At 40.3% G+C, this 25,781-nt stretch overlaps 1 protein-coding gene across 1 annotated transcript in view; it reads left to right on the top strand.

The window, feature by feature from the left end:
• Window positions 1–25,781, top strand: part of LOC126236279 (serine/threonine-protein kinase ATR) — a 391,469-nt gene that overhangs the window by 244,451 nt on the left and 121,237 nt on the right. Inside the window, exons 25-30 of the mRNA XM_049945439.1 lie at window positions 921–1,214; window positions 6,961–7,100; window positions 7,361–7,477; window positions 7,564–7,703; window positions 9,142–9,420; window positions 21,954–22,247. Coding sequence (XP_049801396.1) covers window positions 921–1,214; window positions 6,961–7,100; window positions 7,361–7,477; window positions 7,564–7,703; window positions 9,142–9,420; window positions 21,954–22,247 — 1,264 coding nt within the window. The remainder of the gene's footprint in view (window positions 1–920; window positions 1,215–6,960; window positions 7,101–7,360; window positions 7,478–7,563; window positions 7,704–9,141; window positions 9,421–21,953; window positions 22,248–25,781) is intronic.

The following is a 25,781-nucleotide window of genomic DNA, read 5'->3' as shown; positions in this document are numbered from 1 at the left end:
TTGAAAAGTGCTATGGACCATATCTATCAAATATTTGATAATTGCCCAATTCTGAATGATGGTCTGCTCATACAGTGTTTTTCAAAATATTGAGCAAAACATCATGATGATTGTACATGTTTTACAGATGGCAATTTGTAATAATGATGTTAATGTTTGTGTTGTGGCGCAACAAGCTAGCTACGCCACGCTGAGAAGGAAGCCGAAAGGCACGCGCTAAGCTACAGCAGGATGGCTTGAAGTCTGGAACAGGATACGTATTGAATACTATAAAGAAAATACGTAGCTTTGGAATATACTTAACTTTTAATCAATCCGTGTGATACATCTCTCTTGACTATACAAATGAGACTCGTAAGATACATGCACTGTGACAATTGGCGCCTTGCTAAGTCGTAGCCATTAACTTAGCTGAAGGCTATTCTAACTGTCTCTCGGCAAATGAGAGCAAAGGCTTCGTCAGTATAGTCGCTAGCAACGTCGTCGTACAACTGGGGCGAGTGCTAGTCCGTCTCTCTAGACCTGCCGTGTGGTGGCGCTCGGTCTACGATCACACAGTGGCGACACGCGGGTCCGACATGTACTAATGGACCGCGGCCGATTTAAGCTACCACCTAGCAAGTGTGGTGTCTGGCAGTGACACCACAGTTTGTTTGAGATAAAATGTTAAATTCGTGCATAATGCCCATTTTTATTCAACACTCTGTGTATTAAGTTGTGAAAAATCGTGTTTAGAGCTCAGTGATTTGTTGTGTGTTTTTAATTGTAACAACATTTGTTTGTACATCAGCCTTAATTTTATCCCATCGGACTCTACATTTTTGTTGATGTAGAATAATCACAGAACTGTTAGTGCATGCTAAATTGCCTACTTAATTTTGTTTTATTATTTCTCATTGTACATACTTCTTTTTTTACAGTGCATGCTCTTATCGCATGTAACACTGTGCAGCGTGAAACAATCCTATATGAAGTGCGAACACTAGTTCAGAACACTCTACCACAAACTATGTCAGATGAAGTGGAACACAGAACTATCTTGCTGCATCCTCGTCGACGTCCGGGAATGCACAATCAAGGACCTCGCGAACAAGAGCACATACGTGCCTGCCGTGTTATGTATTCATTGCTAGATTTTTTAGCTCATTGGCTTCGTGAATGGAAAGCTGCTCATAGTGCCAATTCTGATGATCATGCGTACCAGAAAGTTTCAAGTAAGAAAAACAATTTACAGGAATAAATTCTAGGTTTCATTACTTTTCCTTTTGTTTAACTAGAATATCACAAATATTTGACTATTTGCATATCTAGTTTAGTTTATCATACTGATAACTGATTTCAGCTCATTTATTACAGAGATCCATGAAAATTACCATGGTAAGGCTTACATTACCAGTGTTGTATCTGTTTTATTTCTACTGAGTTGTCTGAGAAATTGTTTGACTAATGGTCAAAGTACCAACACATTATTTCTAAAACATTTTTGTTCTCCATTTTGTCTCCCTGATAATTTGTACATTTCTCACATCAGTGACCAGTTACCGTCATTGTTCTTCGAGAGGTTTCTCACAGGTGGCACAGTAAGAAGACATTGGACTTATTTGGGAGGAGGATGGTAGAGATCCTCATCCAGCCTTCTAGATTTAGTTTTTCTCCAGTTTCCATAAATTGCTTGAGGAAAATGCTATCATGGTTTCCTTGAAAAGGTCACCACAAATTTCATTCACTGTTTCTAAGCTTGTGCTCCATCTCTAATGACCTAATCACCAAAGGGACATGACTTTTTAAAGGTTCTGTGTGGAATCCTCTCCCACTCTGCCCACTCCCCTCTTCGCCACTCCACCCCTCCCAGAAGTGGTGATCAGGGAGGAAGAGTTTCAGAAGGAGACAGAGGAAGTCAAATTCAGGGAATAAAATCACTGCAGCATCACAAAACTTTAACCCTGTTATATTCCTTACAGATGAAACCAATTGTCCTGATTTAAGTGCTAAGGAGCCAGGATCTGCTTATTGTTTTGACTCCCATTTAGTTCGTGTTGTGTTACAATGAATAAATGTCATGCACAGTAAAATGGTTTCACACAAAATTTGTTTTACTCTTTTTGGAAACGATCAGAGCAAGAGAAATTTTCTCTTACTCACATTTTTGGTCTGCTAAGAGTAACTTCGGCCCCTTGCTTATACAAAATTTTCTATATCTGTAAAATTCACCTCAAACAGTTCTTTGACATGCTGAAAGTGCTAGGAGTCTCCCATTCTTTGGTCTGCTCCTCTTTCAGTACTTTATCGTTTACTTTCATAACAATTTCAACTGAGATAATAGTTGTAAATTTCCATGTGGAAAGTCATTATGACTAATTTTGTCACATATATACTCCGCCACTCACATTTTTAATTGCTGTTGATGGATGAGAAGAGATATTCTGTACCCATATGTGAATATCAAATGATTTTAGCATAGCACTATACTCTCTGTAACAAAGAGTTTGATGATTGAACTTTTTTGCTGGTACTGAAAATATGCCACTTTTAGTACTGTTTGAAATAAACAGCTGGATACCCGGCCGCTGTTGCCGAGCAGCTCTAGGCGCTTAAGTCCAGAACTGCGCTGCTGCTATGGTCACAGGTTTGAATCCTGCCTGGGTATGGATGTGTGTGATGTCCTCAGGTTAGGTAGGTTTAAGTAGTTCTAAGTCTGGGGGACTGATGACCTCAGATGTTAAGTCCCATAGTGCTTAGAGCCATTTGAAACAGCTGGATAGAATATTGTGAAATCATATATTGAATTTTGAAGAACCCAACCAACTTAGGAGAAAAAGGGGAAGCTGGTCACAATTTTGCTGCTGTTTGTTGTTGAGTTTGAGAATTTCTCCAAACATATTAAAATTTCGTTATATATTTTCAAGTCTATGGCAGTGACTGTTTGGTAGACCAACAATTGCAACTGATGTGTCGGCAGCTGGGCCAACACCTTGTAGATCGAAGTGGCTGAAAGTGCACGCTAAACTAACGCAGACGGGCGCGAAGTACTGGAACATGAGACTTATTAATGAATAAGAAGAAAAGTACGTAGCTGGAATAATATACTTAACTTTATTCTCTTGTTGGAATACATCTCTTGAATAGTAGTAAGCTATAAGCACTGATACAAATGGCGCCTTGCTAGGTAGTAGCTATGGAATAAGCTGAAGGCTATTCTATCAGTCTCTCGGCAAATGAGAGGAAGACTTGGTAGGTCTGGTCGCAAGCTATGTCGTCCGTACAACTGGGGCGAGGTCATGTCCGTGTCTTGTGACCTGCCATGTGGTGGCGCTAGGATTGCGATTACCCAGTGGCGACACGCGGGTCCGACATGTACTACAGGACCGCGGCCGATTTAAGTTACCACCTAGCAAGTGTGGTGTCTAGCGGTGACACCACAGCAACCTTTCCAATAAATTCCTTTTTTGTGTGAATTCATGAACCATTTCCTTAGCTGCAGTAAAATTCCACTTACCAGTAAATCCAGTTGTTGCACATCAGTTTCCACAGACTAGCTTGTTTGTAGTATACATTACAACAGTGGAGACAAAAGCTTCATATTACCTACCGCTGCTTATGTCCACATTGTTTAACTGTCTGAAGTGATTGAGATTCAAGACAAAAGGTATTGCCAGCAGATGTGTTTTAAAATGAATAATAAAGAATGTAGCTAAAAAAGTGAAAATGAAAAATGAACCTAAAACTTCAAAATTTGCCATTAGTAAATTATTGTGATTGAGTAATGACCAGTTATATGTGGGTTACGTGTTACAGATATAAAGCAGAATGTATGTGTGAAATCTTCTTCCTAACTGCAGGCCTCTTCTATACTGCATTTGAATTCTAATAAATCATTTTGTTTATTAAGGGAATTCTTATATTGTCAGGGAGTCTCTCCATAGTTAGTACATGAGCTTTGAAATCTCCATTTACTTTATATGGAACATAAAATTTTGGGGATACATTGCTAATAAAATAAAAGTTTCAGATTGTTAGCAGTTCATTAGAACACCGATGTTATTATAAAAATGAAATGTAGTTAATTGAAATTATGAGAAACTTGTAAAAAATTAAAGTAACAATATTATGAAAAGGAAAGTAACGGAGATGCTGAGTTGCAGACAGGCACAACAAAAAGACTATCATGAATAAATCTTTTGGCCGTTAAGGCTTTTGTCAACAACAAATGGCACACACACACACACACACACACACACACACACACACACACACACGACTGCAGTCTCAGGCAACTGAAACCACACAGCGAGCAGCAGCACCAGTGCATGATGGGAGTGGGAACTGGGAAGGGAAAAGGAGGAGGCTGGGGTGGAGAGGGGGAGAGATAGTATGGTGGGGCTGGTGATCAGTGAAGTGCTGCACGGTAGATGGAGGGCAGGGGAGAGTTGGGGAAGGAGGGGTGGGGGAGTAGCTCTAAAGGAGAGAAGTAAAGAGACTGGGTAGGAGGGTGCAATGATGGCTGTGTAGTGTAGGAATGGGAACATGAAAGGGGGTGGGTAGGTGAGTAGAGTGACAAACTAAGGTTGAGGCCAGGAGGGTTACGGGAACATAGGATGTATTCCTGGAAAAGTTCCCATCTGCACAATTCAGAAAAGCTGGTGTTGATGGGAAGGATCCATATTACACAGGCTGTGAAACAGTCATTGAAATGAAGTATGTCGTGTTTGGCGGTGTGTTCAGCAACAGGGTGGTCCACGTGTTTCTTGGCCACAGTGTGTCGGTGGTCATTCACGCAGACAGACAGCTTGTTGGTTGTCATGCCCACACAGAATGCAGCACAGTGTTGTGCAGCTTAGCTTGTAGATCACACAGGTTTCTTAGGTAGCCCTGCCTATGATGGGATAGGTGATGTTTGTGACTGGACTGGATTAGGTGCTGGTGTGATTATGTATTGGACAGATCTTACATCTAGTTCTATTACAGGGGTATGAGCCATGAGGTAAGGGGTTGGGAGCAGGGGTTGTGTTAGAATGGATGAGTATATTGTGTAGGTTCAGTGGACGGCGGAATACCACGGTAGGAGGGGTGGGAAGGATAGTGAGCAGGACATCTCTCATTTCAGGGCATGATGAGAGGTAGTCGAAACCCTGGCAGGGAATGTAATTCAGTTGCTCCAGTCCTGGGTAGTACTGAGTTAAGAGGGGAATGATCCTCTGTGGGTGGACAGTGGGACTTGAGAGGTGGTGGGAGGCTGGAAAGATAAGGCATGGAAGATTTTTTTTGTACAAGGTTGGGAGGATTTTTACGGTCTGTGAAGATTTCAGTGAGACCCTTGGTATATTTTGAGAGGGACCGTTCGTCACAGCAGATGCGACAACCTCGGTTGGCTAGGCAGTATGGAAGGGACTTCTTGGTACAGAATGTGTGGCAGCTGTCAAAGTGGAGTTATTGGTGGTGGTTAGTAGGTTTGATATAGGCAGAGGTAGTGATGTAGCCATCTTTGAGATGGAGGTCAACATCTAGGAAGGTGGCTTGTTGGGTTGAGTAGGACCAGGTGAAGCAACTGGGGGAGAAGTTGTTGAGGTTCTAGACGAATGTGGATAGGGTGTCCTCACCCTCGGTACAGATCGCAAAGATTTCTTCACTGAATCTGAACTAGGTGAGGGATTTAGGATTCTGGTTTTTTTAAGGAAGTGTTCCTCTAGATGGCCCATGAATAGGTTGGCATAGGATGGTGCCATGTGGGTACCCATGGCCGTACCTTGGATTTGTTTTTTAGGAAATGCATTTAAAGGAAAAGTAATTGTGGGTTAGTATATTGTTGGTGGTGGCGACTAGGAAGGAGGTCGTTGATTTGGGATCTGTCGGGCATTGGGAAAGGTAGTGTTCAATAGTGGTAAGGCCATGGGCATTAGGAATGTTAGTTTAAAGGGAGGTGGCATCAGTAGTGATGGGCAGGGCACTGTGTGGTAAGGGGCAGGAACTGTGGAGAGTCGGTGGAAGAAATGGTTGGTATCTTTTATATAGGAGCAAATGGCTCTGAGCACTATGGGACTCAACATCTTAGGTCATAAGTCTTTTATATAGGAGGGTAGGTTCCGGGTAATAGATTGAAAATGTTTGTCTACGAGAGCAGAGATTCTCTCAGTGGGGGCAAAGTAACCGACCGCAATAGGGCGTCCTGGTTAGTTAGACGTTTGGACTTTAGGAAGCATGTAGAAGGTAGCAGTGCAGGGAGTGGTAGGGGTGAGCAGAGAGATGAACTTCTGGGAGAGGTTCTGTGATGGGCCTAAGGATTTGAGCAGTGAGTGGAGATCCTGCTGCATTTCTAGAATGAGGTCACTGTGGCAAGGTTTGTTGGTGGATGTATCCGACAGCTGGTGGAGTCCTTCTGCCAGGTAATCCTTGCGGTTCAAAACAGTGATGGACTCAGTGCCACCCAGGACTGGAGCAACTGAATTACATTCTGTGCCAGGGTTTCGACTACATATTGTCGTGCCCTGAAATGAGAAATATCCTGCCAACTATCCTTCCCACCCCTCCCATAGTGGTATCCCGCTGTCCACCAAACCTACACAATATACTCGGCCACCCTTACACAACTTTCACTGCAGATCTACAACACCAGTTTTCAGTAAAAATTATTTGCCAGAATGGTGGATATATGATCCAACTGGAAAACAGAACTCTTGCATAATAGATTTGTTTTCCCTGTTTCCATACAGTTTGTATTCTACTTACCACTTATAGGACACTGTATCTCTGTATTTCTTGCAGTTTATTGCCACAGTAATCAAAGAGTACACTTATGTAATGCTACCAAGCACTTAAGATTATCATTGCCTTCATACTAGAAAGAAGGAAGACTGCCTCATGCCATTTTTATGGAGTTCTATGTTCAAAATGTAGATTTGACTGTCACAAAATTACCCACAAGGAACTATAATTTGAGTGTAATATATTCATGTACTGCTGCAGGTTTCTTGGAAGAAATTCCAAAACTGTCTATTTCGAAAGGAAACTTCTTCTGCAGGGAATATGCTTGTGCACTGAAATATCTGGAATCGCATGTAAAGAACCAACCAAATGATCTACAAGCCAATTTGTCCTACTTGGAAGTGAGTATTAATAAATGTTTACACTTATAAATGAGTGTGAAATATTTAAACTTTCTCAAAGATTATCAAAAATTTAGTTTCATGCAACTAGTCAAATGGACTAAGGCATGAAATAGATGATGAGTATTTCAAATAAATATTTATTACAGAATGAGTTTGTTAGAGGAACAGAGGAAAAATTGTGCTTCCTTTTCCTGTACTTTCTACTCATCTCTTTTAGATCTTCATATGTTTTTTTGGCCAAATCAATTCTTTTGCAGGAAATATATGTAAATCTTAATGATCTGGATGGTGTTGCTGGCACATTGGCAATCCAAGGCAAAGAGCCTTCTTTATATCAAACATTACGTGCACATGAAGTAATGGGTCGTCTTCAGGTAAACCACAATTACCTCTGTTTTCACAGACATCTTCTATAATTTTGTGATTAATTATCTAATTGTTGATACTTGTTTTACTGTAGGAAGCATCTGCATGTTACGAAAAAATGGCACAAGAATTCCACATAGATGCCCATAATATACAAGGAATTTTAAAATGTTATTTACGGCTTGATCAACCATTTATTGCCATGAAAATTACAGAAGGTGTTACAGCAATAAGGTATTGAAAAGTTCTATCAAAGTTGCACAGATTATGATTTTTTACAGACTGCGCTATTTACTTGTACAGAAGGTTGCAAGCAAATCGCATCTCCAGATGTTGGTGTTAACATATTTATGATTTTGTCTTTAATTGACAGCAATTTATGTTGCAGATACTATATTGTATGATTCTGATCTGTGTTAATTTCGGTAAATGTTTCTGTTTGATGTAATGGAAATAGCATAGTGTGTTTCAAGAAATAGTAACTATCTCTGAACCGTGATACACATTTGGGTGACATTATTATGTCCATCTGCAACTACAATTTTCAGCATGCAGCTTACTGTGCTACTCTATCTTGTGCAAGCCTCTTCATTTCTGTATAACTACTGCAAACCTGCATCTTTCTGGATCTATGTTTTTTGAATTGATTTTTCCATTTGAGACATATAGTGTAATATAGTGACATCTTCAACTTTTGTAGTCCTGTCTTCCTCAGTTGCGTGTAATATTACGGTATATTGATAATTTTTTACTTATGGACCGTCTGACAGCAACTGAATAAAACACAATTTTAGTGCCATACGCGTTTCGCCTTTATTTTCTGCAAGGCATCATCAGTGGCAGGTTGCGTGGACAGTTTCTTACATATTACGCTCCTGTTGCATTTTTGGTGTTGTTCTTCTTATGAACGCCAATTTGCGGTTTTTTCCACATTCCACAGCACTATGCACTGAACGCTTGTTTTAATGTATTGCACAACAGCCATGTGAGCTGCTGATAGGTCCCCAGAGTGCCGAAGTAGTTATACTGTTGGGTTAGGACCATGGGAATTTATGTATCAAAATAAGCGTTCAGTGCATAGTGCTGTGGAATGTGGAAAAAACCGCAAATTGGCGTTCATAAGAAGAAAAACACCAAAAATGCAACAGGAGCGTAATATGTAAGAAACTGTCCACGCAACCTGCCACTGATGATGCCTTGCAGAAAATAAAGGCGAAACGCGTATGGCACTAAAATTGTGTTTTATTCAGTTGCTGTCAGACGATCCATAAGTAAAAAGTTATCAACATACTGTAATATAGTGGTTTGAGAGTGAACTAAATAACTTACTGTCGGGTGCTGTCTTCTACTCCACTAAAGAGTACTTACAAATAAATTCTTAAAATTAGTGTTACTTTATGATACAATTGTATCTGGCACTGCTATCTCTGTCTCTCGACCATTAGCCACCCTTCCCCAACTGTCTCTCCCACTTGCGACTCACTTCCCTCATCCATTCACCCGATACAATTACGCACTCCAGTTGGCCTGCAGTGATTTGTTAGGGATCTAGAGAGTGAAAGAAAAGTTTATTACAATGATTGTTAAGTATGTGAGCTGATTTTAAGAATTTGCATCTCTAATGAAATATTGAGTACCTTCACTGTTTGCATAATTTAATTTCTCCTTACAGGCCGGAATTAGAGCAAGATATTCTCTCAGAAAAAGCAGAAGCACTTTGGCGGCTGGGCCAGTATGATCACTTGGAAAAATTTGTCAGTCGCCCTGATGTTGCTCCTGTGCAACATTGGGGAGTACAGGTTGGAAAGGCCATTTCATTGATGCGTCTTCCTGATTCTGGTGGCGCTCTGACTGCTTGTCTCTGTGATATTCAGCGCTTGGTTCTCGATTCCATTTGTGAAACGGTGTACAAGCATGGAGCGTATCGCCATGCTTATAACAAAGTTGTTGAGTAAGTTATGTGCTGTATTATCTGGTAACATTTCAGTTCTACTTAGACTAAGGGAGAAAAGAACAGAAAATTGTTGTAATATTACAGCCTTTTAATACATAGTTGCAACAGTAGTAAGTTTGTTACTTGCCTGTTAATGATGTGACTTGCAGCAAAATTAACATACAGTATATGGAAGAAAATGTGCCTAATTGTGAACCAATATAATGAAAAGGATAGTCGCTACTCACTATATAGCAGAGAAGAAAAGAAATAAAAAGAGAGAGACTGTGTGTGTGTGCGCGCGCGCGCGCGCGCGCGCGCGCACACACACACACACACACACACACACACACACACACACACACACACACACGACCACAGTCTCTGGCAGCTGGAGCCAGTTCTGGCTCCAGCTGTCAGAGACTGTGGTCACGTATGTGCGACTTGTCTGTGCATGTTTGTGTTTTTTTGTCTTCTTTTGACAAAGGCCAAAAGATAACTTTCTGACAGCCTTTTGTGGTGCCTTACTGCGAGTCAGCATCTCCACTATATGGTGAGTAGCAAGTATTCTTTTCATTATATTGTTACATTCCGTCCTGGATTTTCCATTGCCTGATTGTAAAACCTTATATGAGGATAACACTATGTGTAAGTTTCAATTGTAGCTAAGACAAATAAAAACTCTGATTTGCATATTACTTTTGTACATCAGCATAAGCTGCGTGTACTTCGTCATAAGCCTCCTTTTCACACAAAACCTCTATAAACTAAAATGTACTTTGAATGACCCAGAGAAATGCTTACATCAATGTTCTGGTGGGCTATACAAAATCTGAGGTTTACCGCTAGTGTACAGTACTGTTTTGCAAAAAAGCTGTATAATAATGTAAGAAGCTAGTGCTATATTGTTCATTCATTTCTCACTACCAGTCATGGCGCAAGCACTCCTCCACACACACACACACACACACACACACACACACTATTTCTTAATGTAGCAACACTAGCACTACCAGCTGACATCCAGAGCCTAGGGGTGACATTTTGACTTCTGTTTTCTGTACTGCAACTTCCCATCTGCGTGCCTGAAAAACTGAGTCACCATCCCTCCACACTGAGGAAGTTTTTGAGCTTGGAAAGATGATAAGGTTTAGGTATTATATAGTGCAAAGGTTTAGGTGCAAGGTTTTCTGGAGGGGGGGGGGGGGGGGGGGGAATTACAGTGCAAAAGTGTATTGTGAAATGACATGTTTCATTATTGTTGTTGTTGTCATTATTATTGGTGAATTTGCCCCAGAAATGGAAGACGTTAAGCAAACAACTTGAGAAGTTTTTCTTTGAGTTCTTCTTGTTCTTCTAATAGGCTTTCATTCTTTCCGAAAAGCTCATGTGACCACTTTGGTCTGTACTGTTTTTCTTTTGGTTGCTCTGATATAACTTCCCATTTGTTTACTTTGTGTCTGAAGGTTTCTCTTTCTAGAATGTCAGCTTGTCTTTTATTCACATTATTTAGGTCCTTTCGAATTTCATCTAGCCAAGGTGTGGAATTGCCAAGTGAGGTTACATAATCTCTTATTCTCTTCATCAATCGATTTACTGGTAATCGACTGAGATGATCAAAGAATTTCATTCGCCTTTTCCTAATATCAGTTACAATGTTTGAAAACTTTTCTGTTGTTTTAATTGATTGTAGCCTATAACCATCTTGAGTATGTCTTCCTCCTAGAATTTTCCTGATGATCTTCCTTTCTTCTGTTTTAATGTCTTCAAGTTGTTGTTTTCTATTAATGGTTAGTATTTCACTTGCGTAGAGGATTTCTGCTTTATGATAGTATGATGAGGATGAGGTTGCATACTCCGAGGAGTGTAGGGAACGATGCGGGAGATCCGCACTGCCGACTAGGCAAAGTCATAGCGAAGGTGGTTTGCCATTGCCTTCCTCCGACCATAAGGGTGACGAATGATGATGATGAAGACAACACAACACCCACTCATCTCAAGGCAGGGAAAATCTCTGACCACGTCGGGAATCTAACCCCGGACCTTGTGCACAGGAAGCGAGCACGCTACTGCAAGACCATGAGCTGTGGACTTTGATAGTATTGTAGCATCAAATTTCTGGCCCTCTTTACATTGATTTTTTGTTGTAGAGGTTTTGCATCAACACTAATCCTTTTTTAATTTTTTGGAGGTGATGTTGCTGTGAGATTTTTTCAGTACCTGTCTGCTCAATGAATTCTCCAAGGCATTTAAAGTAATGAGACCCTCTTAATTTTACCATATTTTGTTTTCAAGCTTGCAATTTATATTTTGGAACAAAAGAATTCAGTTTTCTCAAATGAAATTTGTAAATCTACTTTTTCTGCACATTCTTTGAGTATTTCCAGCTGTTTGGCTGCAGTATGCTCATCCTCTGTTAGTATCGCCATGTCATTGACAAATGCAAGATATGGTATGTAGAGGTTTTTTTTTGGCAACGCCCAGTCGAATTGGCTTCCAAACCCCACATTTCTGGAGTTCTTTCTCCCATTCTTCCATGACTTTGTCTAGAACGATGTTGAACAGAATAGGAGAGATTCCATCGTCCTCTCTCACACCTGTTTGAATGTTGAAAGGTTCTGAGATCCCTCCCATAAATTTTACTTTAGATTTCATGCCAATTAGTGTTTGTTTTATGAGTTCTCTTGTTTTGAGATCTAATCCCCTCTCTTCTAAAATTTGGAATAATGGGGCCTGTCTACTGAATCATAGGCCTTATTTGAAATCTACAATTGTGCATACAACAAGTTTTTGTCTGAGAGCTCGCATTTTGAGTATGATTTTGAGGTTGAAAATTTGCTCCAGATATGATCTGTTCTAAATGTGATTTGAGACTTTCTCGGCGTATTCCATTCGTGAAATCTTCTCGGGTGGTCAGCCGAGTAAAGGCGTCGTCTTCTCGCAACGTTTCGAAGGGTTTCGTACCCATCATCTTCAAGCGAAGTGTCGAGATGCTGTGTTGCGCGGTCCTATAAAGGCTCCTGGACCAGTGACTGATTCCGGGCGCCGACCAATCAGGTACCTGCGGAATCGGCCGCCGCGCCAGTGGTGGGGGGTTCGCGGCGCGGACCGGGCGTCGAGTCCCTGCCGGTTCCTAATACGTCTGTGGCCGCTACCGTCTTCGTGCCGGAGCGTTCTCTTCTAATTTTAGGTATTGCGGGATTCCACGCTGTACTGAGTTGGAAACCAGTGTCTCGATTGATCAGGTTGCTGTTCAACCGAATTTCTACAGCCTCTTTGAAAACTGAATCCCAAAATCCTTTAGCGTCACACAGCTTCTTCGTACCCTCAAAGAGGAAGGTGTGTCCTTCGTTAAGGCTATGTTCCGCTAACGCCGATTTTTCTGTCTGACCAAGGCGTACATTTCTAATGTGTTCCGAGCGCCTCTGCGTGATGCAGCGCTGCGTTTGTCCGATGTATTTCGTACCACATTCACATTCAATAGTGTATACGCCCGGAGTCTGCAGTCCTAGGTGGTCTTTGACTGAGCCAAGTATGTCCTTAATTTTACTTGGGGCATGAAAAATTGTCTTGATGTTGTGTTTCTCCAGAATGCGGGCAATCTTGGCTGTTGGCGGTCCCGCGTATGGTAGAAATGCCAGGCATCTGGTCTCATCTTCTTCTTCTGGTGTGTCTACCTTCCTGCTCTTGTGTAGGGCGCGCGAGATTTGCGTCTCATTATAACCGTTGCTGCGGAAGGTCTTCCTTAGGTGTTGTAACTCTGCAGGTAGGCTGTCATCATCACAGATAGACTTGGCCCTGTGCACAAGTGTGTTAAGCACTGAGTTGCGTTGTGCTGGGTGGTGGCAACTCTGTGCATGAAGGTATAAATCCGTATGTGTCTTCTTCCTATACACAGCGTGACCCAAGGTGCCATCAGGGTGCCTCTTGATTAGAATGTCAAGGAAGGGCAAGCTTCCGTTTTCTTCCACCTCCATGGTGAATTGTATGTTGCTGTGTATGCTGTTGAGATGTCGCAGGAAGTCTTGCAGGTTCTCTCTGCCATGTGGCCACACGACAAAAGTGTCATCCACATATCTGTAAAAGGCTTTAGGTTTCAATGGGGCGGTGTCCAGGGCTATGTCTTCAAAGTGCTCCATGTAAAGATTAGCGATGCCTGGAGCTAAGGGGGACCCCATGGCTACACCATCCACTTGTTCATAAAATTTGCCTCCACACTTGAAGTAGGTGTTTGTTAACACATGCCGGAACAGCTTTATTGTGTCCTCACTAAAGCGTGTTTCGAGCAGCGCTAGGGAGTCTTCCAGCGGTACTCGTGTGAAGAGTGAGGTGACGTCAAAGCAGACAAGAAGATCTTCTTTATCCAGGCGAAAGCCTTGTAGTACCTTCACAAACTCCGCCGAGTTCTTGACATGGTGCTCACAGTGACCCACGATCGGTTTGAGCAGTTGTGCTAGGTACTTGGCTAAACCATATGTCGGTGAGTTGATGGTGCTCACTATGGGTCGCAATGGAACTCCGTCTTTGTGGATCTTAGGGAGCCCATATAGCCGTGGTGGTGCCGGTGCTCTGGGGTACAGCTTCCTGATGACGTCCTTTTCCAGTCCAGAGTCATTGAGCAAGGCGATGGTCTTGCGAGTCACGGAAGCTGTCGTGTCCTTGTCCAGTTGCTTGTAGTCAGTATCTTGTAGCAGTGAGTTTATCTTCTGCCAATAATCTTCTTTCCTCACTATCACCGTGGCATTGCCTTTGTCAGCAGCTAGAACGACAGTGTCCTCATCCTCACGTAGGGCCTTAAGAGCCTTCCATTCAGCAGACGTTATGTTGTTCTTGGGCATTTTTGCCTTCTCCAGGACCCTGCACGTCTCTCTCCTAACTTCCTCAGCTGCCTCCGTAGGGAGGCCGCGCACGGCTTGCTCGATGCTGCTGATAATGTCTCGCTTAGGTAGTGTCCTGGGTACTGGAGCAAAGTTAAGTCCTCTCGACAGCACTGATATTGTGGTCTCGTCCAGTTCTTTGCCTGCCAGATTGATGACAGTCTTGGCATTGGTTGTGTGGTCGGCATGTTGCCGGGCTCCAGACAGTCTGGTGAACTTGCCACATTGTTTTTCCGTGGCTTTTCTCTTGTGGATCTCACTGCTTGCATATGTGTTTCCGTCGATCCACTCCCATGTGTGTGGTGGGAGATAGGATGCCAATCGAAGGTGTTGAGTAAGCAGCATCCTTGCGTTCTTATCTAACTCCTGCCTGGTGACCCGTATGTGTTCGCGCACCAGGGCCGCACCGGCTCGTTGTAGTATGCGTCTGGATCTTGTTGTGCTAACAGGGTGTCGTAAGTTGGCAAATTTCGGCAACACTTCTTTATCTCGACACCGTTGTAAGAAGGCCAGTCTGCTAAGCAGCTTGCCCGTCTTGAGTCGTAGTTTCTGTAGCATCTGGTAGCTGCGATGGATATCCTCCCCGTAGAGGTATGTTAAATGTGATTTGAGACTTTCTCGGCGTATTCCATTCGTGAAATCTTCTCGGGTGATCAGCCGAGTAAAGGCGTCGTCTTCTCGCAACGTTTCGAAGGGTTTCGTACCCATCATCTTCAAGCGAAGTGTCAAGATGCTGTGTTGCGCGGTCCTATAAAGGCTCCTGGACCAGTGACTGATTCCGGGCGCCGGGAACCTATTTATTCCTAGAAATTTGGTATTTGTTATGAAGTCTACAGAGGTACAATCTACATTTGATTTTGCAGTCTCATTTTCCACTCTTTAAACTAAAATTAAGAGCATATTTTATATAATGTTCACTGTGATTTTATTGTGTATTAATCAGTTGTAAACTTCCTTCGGGGTTTCTTTTGCGTTCTGTTCAAGAAGTTCTGTTGTTTTCACAGTGACTAAGATATTGCAGTCATAAGGAAGAAAAAACTTTCTCCATTGGGAGTCATTGATGTGTATCAGGAAAAATATTGGCCCTGTTATGATACCCTGAGGAACTTCTGTTTAAATGTATTTACATTTTGATATATGTTTCACAAAAGTTTAGCATTACTTGAGGTTTGTTTTTCTTGTCAAGAGCATAAAGTTCCACTTTTGTGAATTCTACCTTGTCTGATTCTGTACTTCGATAACTACAGAACAAAAACTGTGTGTTTATCCAAGTGATTCATTATTCTTTCTTTCATAAATGATCTGTAATTTTTGAGAATGACGACAGTAGGGAATGGGGTTTAGTTTTCTGTGGCCTCTGGACTACCTTTCTTTGGCAGAGAAAAAACTCTTGCCTGTTTAAATACCCTGGAACGTTCCCTGATGCAAATGAATCATTTATGTTTGTAACTGTTAAGGAACAATTGACAGGAATGGGGTAAAAAATACAGTAGAAGAAGAATGGGTAGCTTAGAGGGATGAAATAGTGAAGGCAGCAGAAGATCAAGTAGGTAAAAAGACGAGGGCTAGTAGAAATCCTTGGATAACAGAAGAAATATTGAATTTAATTGATGAAAGGAGAAAATATAAAAATGCAATAAAGGAAGTAGGCAAAAAGGAATACAGACGTCTCAAAAATGAGATCGACAGGAAGTACAAAATGGCTAAGCAGGGATGGCTAGAGGACAAATGTAAGGATGTAGAGGCTTATCTCACTAGGGGTAAGCTAGATGCTGCCTACAGGAAAATTAGAGACCTTTGGAGAAAAGATAACCACTTGTATGAATATCGAGAGCTCAGATGGAAACCCAGTTCTAAGCAAAGGGAAAGCAGAAAGATGGAAGGAGTATATAAATGGTCTCTACAAGGGCAATGTACTTGAGGACAATATTATGGAAATGGAAGAGGATGTAAATGAAGATGAAACGGGAGATATAATACTGCGTGAAGAGTTTGACAGAGCACTGAAAGACCTAAGTTGAAACAAGGCCCCGGGAGTAGACAACATTCCATTAGAACTACTGACAGCCTTGGGAGAGCCAGTCCTGACAAAACTCTACCATCTGGTGAGCAAGATGTATGAGACAGGTGAAATACCCTCAGTCTTCAAGAAGAATATAATTATTCCAATCCCAAAGAAAGCAGGTGTTGACAGATGTGAAAATTACCGAACTATCAGCTTAATAAGTCACGGCTGCAAAATACTAACGTGAATTCTTTACAGACGAATGGAAAAACTGGTAGAAGCTAACCTAGGGGAAGATCAGTTTGGATTCCGTAGAAATATTGGAACACATGAGGCAATAGTGACTCCATGACTTATCTTAGAAGATAGATTAAGGAAAGGCAAACCTAAGTTTCTAGCATTTGTAGACTTAGAGAAAGCTTTTGACAATGTTGACTGGAATACTCTCTTTCAAATTCTGAAGGTGGCAGGGGTAAAATATAGGGAGCGAAAGGCTATTTACAATTTGTACATAAACCAGATGGCAGTTATAAGAGTCGAGGGTCATGAAATGGAAGCAGTGGTTGGGAAGGGAGTGAGACAGGGTTGTAACCTCTCCCCGATGTTATTCAATCTGTATATTGAGCAAGCAGTAAAGGAAACAAAAGAAAAATTTGGAGTAGGTATTAAAATCCACGGAGAAGAAAGAAAAACTTTGAGATTTGCCGATCACATTGTAATTCTGTTAGAGACAGCAAAGGACCTGGAAGAGCAGTTGAACGGAATGGACAGTGTCTTGAAAGGAGGATTTGTTAACATCGAGTATAGATTTAAGTGTAAGGAAGTTGTTTCTGAAAGTATTTGTATGTAGTGGAGCCATGTATGGAAGTGAAACAGGGATGATAAATAGTTTGGACAAGAAGGGAATAGAAGCTTTCGAAATGTGGTGCTACAGAAGAATGCTGAAGATTAGATGGGTAGATCACATAATTAATCAGGAGGTATTGAATAGAATTAGGGAGAAGAGGAGTTTGTGGCACAACTTGACTAGAAGAAAGGATTGGTTGGTAGGACATGTTCTGAGGCATCAAGGGATCACCAATTTAGTATTGGAGGGCAGCGTGGAAGGTAAAAATGTAGAGGGACACCAAGAGATGAATGCACTAAGCAGATTCAGAAGGATGTAGGTTGCAGTAGGTACTGGGAGATGAAGAAGCTTGCACGGGATAGAGTAGCATGGAGAGCTGCATTAAACCAGTCTCAAGACTGACGATGACAACAACAACAGCAACGGTTAAGGAAGCTTCCATGCTCTCTATGGATTATTTCAGCATGTAGATTGGTGCTTCATGCTCTGTGGTTGGTGATAACATCAATGTACTTATGATGAGATGACACAAGCAATCAGAGTTTTGAACTTCAGAAGTCAAATCAATCTTCATAAGCAGTTTGATGCAACTCTAAAAAATTTTCGAGAAAATTGACTTTGAAGTTATCTAAATGTCTTTAATTCCCTAAAATTAAGGAACCTTTTTGATTGGCTGCATGGCTCTGTGTTAGAATGCTTGCGTGCAATGCAGGTTCTGTTCCCTACCAATACAAATTTATAAACAAAGGAGCATGTTCTGTAAGCATTTCTGTGAAATGTTCATGGACAGAGCTGTTTGTGCAGTAATTAGCAATGTTATATTTGATGTGTACAACTGACTGGTAAATGTGTTCACATAGAGCAGTTAAAGTCCCCAGTGTTTTGAACAGATCTTTACAATGAGCTCGGCTAGTATTTTTGGTTATTATTCTTATGGCTCTTTTGTGGAGTTTGAAAATTGTGTTCAAATTTGTTGTGTTTGTTCCCCTAAAAAGAATGCCATAGCTAAGAATTGAGTGTACATATGAATAATATGTAACTAAAAGACACTGCATGTTACACACTGGTGATAGGATTCTAAGGGGATAACATGCTGATGACATTCTGTTTGCAAGTACCTTTCAATATTCATTCCTAGAAATTTTGCGTTTGTTACACAGTCTATAGAGGTACCATCTACATTTAATTTAACATTGTCATTTCTTCCTCTTCAAACTGAAATTCATGGCATTAGTTTTCTTTATGTTCAATGTCACGTTATTGCTTATTGACCAATCATAAACTTCCTTGAGAGTTCCATTTGCTTTCTCGGCAAGGAGTTCTCTTGGTTTCTCAGTGAATATAATATTGCTGTCATCTGCGAAGAGAATTTTTTCACCATGAGTAACACTACTGGGAAAGTCATTGATGTATATCAGGAACAGTATTGGTCCTAATATGCTACCTTGCGGAACCCCTATATTAATGTATTTTGATACTGATAAAGTGTTTTACTAAATGGTTAGATGTATTTGAAGTATGTGTTATCTGTACTCTTTGTACCCTACCTGCTAGGTATGATTGAAACCAGTCGTTAGCTACCCCTCTTATTTCTAACGCTTCTAATTTATTGAATAGAATCTTGTGGTTGACTTTGTATCAAACGCCTTAGAAAGATCCAAAAATATGCCTGTGACACACTCATCTGTATCAAGAGCATCAAGTACAACTTTTGTGAATTCTACTATGGCTGACTGTGTATTTTTGCCACTTCGGAAACCAAACTGTGATTCAGTTAAAAGATTGTATTTATTCAGGTAATTCATTAATCTGTATTTCATAAAAACTCTGAGCCCATCGACTGTGAAGAAGTGTGTTCTGTAATATGGTTTTTGAGTGCAGAGAATGTCAAGCCAGGTTTAATTCATCATCAACCTTTAGATATTTGTGATGAAAATTTGGTGACTAATGGAATGGTGAGAAAGTGGGTGAGACAATTCAGTGATGGACAAACCAATATTCATGACAAAGCATGGAGTGGGCAAACTTCTGTTTTCAATGCTGATTTGGTTGAGAAAGTGAAAATAGATGGTTCACAGCGAGAATGCTTTCTAATATTCGCAAATTTCAAAACCAGTTAGTATGAGAGTGTCACAAATTCCTTGAATGTTTGCAAATTGTGTTCCCATTGGGTTTCGAAAATGCTTGCAGATATTCACAAAACAAAGCAACTTGACAGCACTTTGACATTTCTTGTCTGATAGAGTATTATATTCTTAATTCTTAAACGGAATTGTGGCTGCTGAAAGAAACTTGGGTTTGTCATGTCACTTCAGCATCAAAACAACAGTTAATGGAATGAAGGCACACATTATTCTCCAAAAAATAAAAATTCAAAATAACATTATCAGCACAAATTCACGCGCACTCTGTTCTGGGACAGGCAGGGCATTCTGCTCACCGCGTTCCTACAGGTGAAACAGTCGATGTGTGTACAAAATTGTGGAACATTGAGAAAACATTGGTGCACAATTCAAAACTAAAAGGAATGGAATGCTCAGTTAAGTCATTGTGTGGCCTCATGACAGTGCACATCCTCATTTTGCTGGTGTCACTCGAAACCTTATTCATCAGTTTGGTTGGGAACAGTTTGATCACTTGCTGTACAGCCCTGGTCTTGCACCTCCTGACTACACTTGTTCTTGAACTTGAGATGAGATTCTGTAGGAAGATGCTTTGACAGCGATGAAAACATGAAATCCGGTGTTCAGCAGTGCCTGTTTATACTCGCGGCATTTTTCTATGAAGAGGGTATAGAAAAAATGGTTTCCTTTTACAACAAATGTCTGAGAAATGGTGACAACTATTATAAAAATAGTTTAAGAAATGCTCTTTCTTGTAAAAATAAAAAAAAATGTTTATATGAGTTTTCTTCCAAAATGGTTCTTACTTTCCAGACGTACTTTGTACGTTGCAGTAGTTAAGTAAAGATGATGTAGCTTGCACCAAATAGACTTGCATGGAGAGCTGTATCAAACCAATCTTCCATTTGAAGACCACAGTAACAAGTAGTATGTGGGTGATATGAGTTCTTTCAGCCCATAGATATGAATGAAATGTTGGTGCAAATGTCTGGAACAGTCTGCGAGTAGACAATACATTCTTGGCTGTTTCAGAGGCATTTATGTTAGAAGGAAACTGCTGATAATACATCACATTCAGGCTTACTGTTGACTGCCAATCATACAAGTCAAAATCAGTAATTCTCTCTCAGATTGATATTTCAGGAATTGGAGATTAGTATGTAAAATATTAAGGCTATCATTCATAAAAATTTGATAAGAAATTGAAAAGCATACACGTCTGCCTCCTCCTCAGAAATGTCTACACCAATTTTCTGTAATCGTCCAACATACGAGGGTAAGTCAAAAATTATCCGCAATGTAGCTATACCTTTCATTGCAGTACAAATAGGACACGTACATTAATATCATTTTTCAATATAGTCGCCTTGCTTTTCAGTACACTTGGTCTATCATTGCACAAGATTCTTGATGCTCTCAGAAAAGGTGGTTTTTAGCTGAGCAGCAAGCCATGCATGCATGTCCTGCACTTCTTGAGTGGACCAAACAAGTAATAGTCAGAAGGGGCAAGATCAGGACTATATGGAGGATGAGCCATTACTTCAAACTTGAGTTTCCACAGAGTGGGCAGCGGTGTGTGGACAGGTATTGTGCTACAACAACACACCACCTTTCGACAGTAATCCTTGGCATTTGCGTCCGATTGCAGGCTTTAGCCTGTCAGTAAGCACCTCACTGTAATTTGCACTGTTTATTGTGCCGTTCTCCTGATAATGTTTCAGTACTAAGCCTTGCGCGTCCCAAAAATGGTAAACATGTTTTCCTGCAGATGGATGCGTTTTCCTGTTGGGTGATAGTGGATATTTCTATTCTGTACTCTGCTGTTTACTCTCCTGCTTGTAATGATGGATCCATGTTTCATCTCCAGTGATGATTCTGTCTAAGAAGCTTTCACGTTCATTGCCATAGTGATCCATATGTGTTTGGCGGATGTCCAAGCTTGTTTGTTTATGCAACACTGTAGATTGTTTCTGGATCCATTTCGCACAGGCTTTATGAAACCCAAGTCTGTTGTGGATGCTTTTGTAGACAGAACCATCACTAATTTGCAGATGATATGCCACTTCAATGGTCACTCATATATCTATCAGAACCATGTCATGTGCACACTCAGTGTTGTCTTCATTTGTGCTCATGGATGGTCGTCCAGCTCCTTCCTCATGTGTAACACTTATGTGACCATTTTTGAACTTTGCAATTGATTCATTGACACTTCATTGTGGCAAGACACTGTTCCCATATTGTGGCAAAAGTCTCTGATGGATTGTGGCCCCAATACACCGTTCGACCACAAAAACCAGACCAATGCTTGTTGTTCTTCTTTGGTTCAAATTTCTAATAGAGCGGCCATGGTATATCTGCAACAAAAAGAAGACAAATGGAGGAATTAGCATCTGACTTTTGCAGTAGGGGCAGAACAGCATAACAATAAAATAAACGAGGACAGGTCGGTATGATCAATGTAAGAGTTATGTCAACATTGTGGATAATGTTTGACTTACCCTTGTGTTTTCTTTGCTTGAAACTATGAACACTGCTATCAAACTTCATATCTATAGAAAAACACATTATAACAGAATTGATGTGTATGTAAGTGAAAAGGGCAAAGCAAAGATCGCAGTTCATTTAATATACTGGTGTGCTATATTTGCCAAAATATTATTTGTCTCAATTCTCTACTTTATATTTCTCTGTTACAGGTTACATATTGCACACGAGATGGAACAGATATCTACACTACTTCATTATCTTTTGTCAGGCGAAAGCAATCTCACTTCTGGAATTAAGAAAGCACGACAGCTTTTCGCAAATTGGGATGCACGATTTAAAGTAGTCCAGCGGTCATTCCATGTAGCGGAATGTGTTCTCCGTTTTCGTAGAACATTGCTGGGATTGTTGCGTGATGCTGTGGCTCCTAGTTTTTCACAGCTTTCAGAACTATTCGACCGTGAAATTGGAACGAGTTGGCTGCAAAGTGCAAGGGCTGCTCGCAAGTATGTATCATTACTGTTATTATTTTGTGGCGTTGCTTAACATGCAAACAAAAAAATCTGATATGTGCTATTTCTGTTTGACTTCAGGGTATCTTTCACAGTGATTGATAGGAAAGAAGTTTGGTTAGAGCCCATAGAATTTATTCTTTCTGAGAACTATTTGTAGGACTGTTAGAGGGTGTGGATTTTATTTTGTATCAGTAATCCCAAAAATTGATGTATCCTCTGAGAGTGCAAGTCCGCAATAGTAACACTAAATCAGATAATTGGAAATAAGCAAGGGACTTCAAATTAAAAACATATCTGCCTCCTCCTAGTGATCTGATTAATTTTTTTAATTTTTATTTTATTTATTTATTTATTTATTTTGAGAATAACTTTTCAACTGCAGTTTATTTTAGGTTCGGTATAGACTTCTCTACTGAGAAAGAGCTACGTATCACAAACTCAGTTCCAGTAGAAATGGTGTTTTTGTGCTATTGCATAGGTCTTTTATTGCACTCGTAAAGTTCCTGTAGGCAAGCAAAAATGGTATGACATGAAAGACATCCTACATGCATGTTGTAAGTCCTGTCTTAACAACAGGAAATAGAGGGTCATATTATCAAAGGACACTATAGGTTTTTGTGTGGAAAACATTAAATATCGTGTCCAGCAACGTTCAGTGTTAGGCCCACACCTGTTCTTGACCTCTGTAAATGATTTACCCGGGATATTGCTGGACTCTTCAAAAACTGTTATATTTGTTGATGAATCAAGTTTGTGGACAAATCAAAGCTGCTGAACACACCCGTACCAGACACAGCAAGGAAAATAATGGAACAGACTTGTAATGGGTTCGCATATAACTACTTAATCCTCGATCATACACTCATAGCGTTTGATTCCAAACAAATATAAATTACTTGCAGGTACTAGGAATAGAGATCAAAGGGTGAGGCTCATGTGTAAAGTTTGTAGGCATCCAGTTGGATAATAAAGTGAGTTGGTGCACCAGTACATGAGTAATAAACCAAAAAGCCCATTTTTGTCATCTTTGTACTTATAAATCTCTCTTATAGTGTTGACCTGCACACGGGGTTGATGGCATACTTCAGTTGATACTGTACTACGGAATAATCTTTTGGGACAATGCAACTAAGATCAAAAAACATTTATTTTACAGAAGTGTGCAGTAAGGATATTCTGTAACAATAACCAACGTCTTGCAGGAGCCTCTTCAGGGAGCTAAGTATTCTTACATTCACATGCTAGTATAGTACCCCGTCATGGTATTTGTGGTTAATGACAATGGGATGAACTGTGCAATTCACAACCACAATATGAGAAATAAAAATAATTTTCCTATAGACTGCACACTTGTCTACGGTTCATAATGGCTTTTTTTTTTGCCAAGGTCTGAAACAGGTTGCTGACAGCAATAAGGTAGAAAATTGAAAAGTCCCCAATATTTAAAGGCAAATTAAAGTAGCATTTTATAGAACAATCCCATAATTTCATCAGTAAAAATAATCTTGGCGATTTGAACACTGCTTAAGACTAATGTTTGTATGAAAGCGAACAGAAAAGTGATACCTCTGAATTTGTTATTCTATTTTCACTATCAGGTGAGGTATTACAAGTCTTACATCTTATGCAGTCAACTTTCCTACTTTGTTGATGCAAGTGACAACTCTCTGCCACTAGAGGGCTCCAAATTGTTGCATGTAGCATGTAACATGTAACATGGTGATGTGTAATGTAATTATGTTGTTGCGTAAGAAACAGCATGCTTTAATTGAGTTTCTAACTGTGAAAAATATACCTCCAATTAAAATACATAGAAGAGTGAAAGCTGTATACAGTGATGATTGTATTGAGATCCGTAATGTGTGACATTGGGTTGTTCGTGCTCATAATGAAGGAAATGATGGTACTAACCTCAACATGTCTGACAGAGCTGAGAATGGCTAACATTTTGTGCAACCGACAAGACTCATTGGAATCGGGTTGGTAAATTCATGAGAGAAAATTGTCAGATAACACAGACACAGCTCTCAGGTAAGTGAGGCATATCACAAGAGCATGTACAGGTAATCATTGCAGAACTGCGATATGGAGAACTGTGCGCACAGATGGCTTCTTGAGTTGTCACTCCTGGCATGAAGCAGAGGTTATTGCATATCAATCAACAATTTCGTTTGCATTTTTAATGTGAGGGTGATGGGTTCTTTAACAACATTGTTACAGATGATGAAACCAGGGTTCATCATTTTGATTTCAAAAACAAAAGAGCGTCAATGGAATTTCACCATAAAGGACCACTGATGCCAAAAAATTCAAGATCATGCCATCAGCAGGCAAAATCATGCTCACAGTGTCCTGGGATGTTCAAGGTGTGCTGCCTTTGGAATTCATGCCTAAAGGCACCACCATAAACTCGCAAGGTACTGTGAGACCTTCAGAAAACTGAAAGCACATATTCGAAGAGTCCACACATGACGAACCCTGTTGTTCAGCATGACAATGCCAGACCACGCAAGTGCTGCGACATCCCAACAATCTGATGCCTTCGGTTCACTGTCATCAGTCATTCTCCTTTCAGTTGTGACTTGGCCGCATTTGGTTTTCATCTGGTGCCAAAACTTAAATAACATCTTTGAGGATGTCACGTTGATAGCAATGAAGTGGTGCAAGCAGAGGCGAGGTTGTGGCTCTGTCAACAAAATCCAACATTCTTCAATGATGGCATCAACAAACTGATTTCTCATTTGAAGAGAGTATAGACAGCCCACAATATATTGATTAAAACTATGCGAACGCTTTGTTTGAAGTATTAGATAAAAACAGCAGCTGAGTAGTTTATGAGGAGGAGCAGTGCCTTTTTTTCGAAGTTGGTAATATGCGTTACAGAAGTATTCTACAATGACTGTGTCTGCTGTTAATGTGTAACTTGACTTTTTCCACATCCCTGATGCCTGTCATTCATAATACAATTTATGGAACACAGAGTGTCAATGAATGAATTAGTTGAACTTTTGTGTCACGTATTCTAACTGTATTGGAACAGTGTATAACATACTGTTAGATGGCGTAATACAGGACGGAATTTTAATATTCTTTGAGGTAGTCTCACATAGAATATTAAATTCATGCAACAAAAATTGCAGGGTATTTATGGTGACTTTAAAAAATAATATGATCAAAGAACATGAATTGAAAATATTATTTAAGTAACCACATCCTAACAAATAAAACTGTCTGATGTTACTCTTTATGATTTGGTAATTGTGGATGCTCATTGAATTTTCATCCAGAGTTCCATATTTCCCTCTAATGGGGTAATTTCTGACACAAACTACCTTTTTCAAAAATATACATGCTTAAGAAATCATTTTCCATGTTTAGAAAATATTTTACACATCGATTACAAAATATTTTACACATCTACAGAAAACATTTGACACATGTTGAGACATTCTGGAAATATGATTTCACTGTCTCATAATTCACTTCAGCACATTGGCATTTAATGTTCTCAGATAGTTGGATGTT

This window comes from Schistocerca nitens, chromosome 2, assembly GCF_023898315.1.
Source record: "Schistocerca nitens isolate TAMUIC-IGC-003100 chromosome 2, iqSchNite1.1, whole genome shotgun sequence".
Classification (NCBI taxonomy): domain Eukaryota; kingdom Metazoa; phylum Arthropoda; class Insecta; order Orthoptera; family Acrididae; genus Schistocerca; species Schistocerca nitens.
The sequence above is the reverse complement of the archived record's forward strand: the minus strand, read 5'-3'. Positions and strand labels throughout refer to the sequence as shown.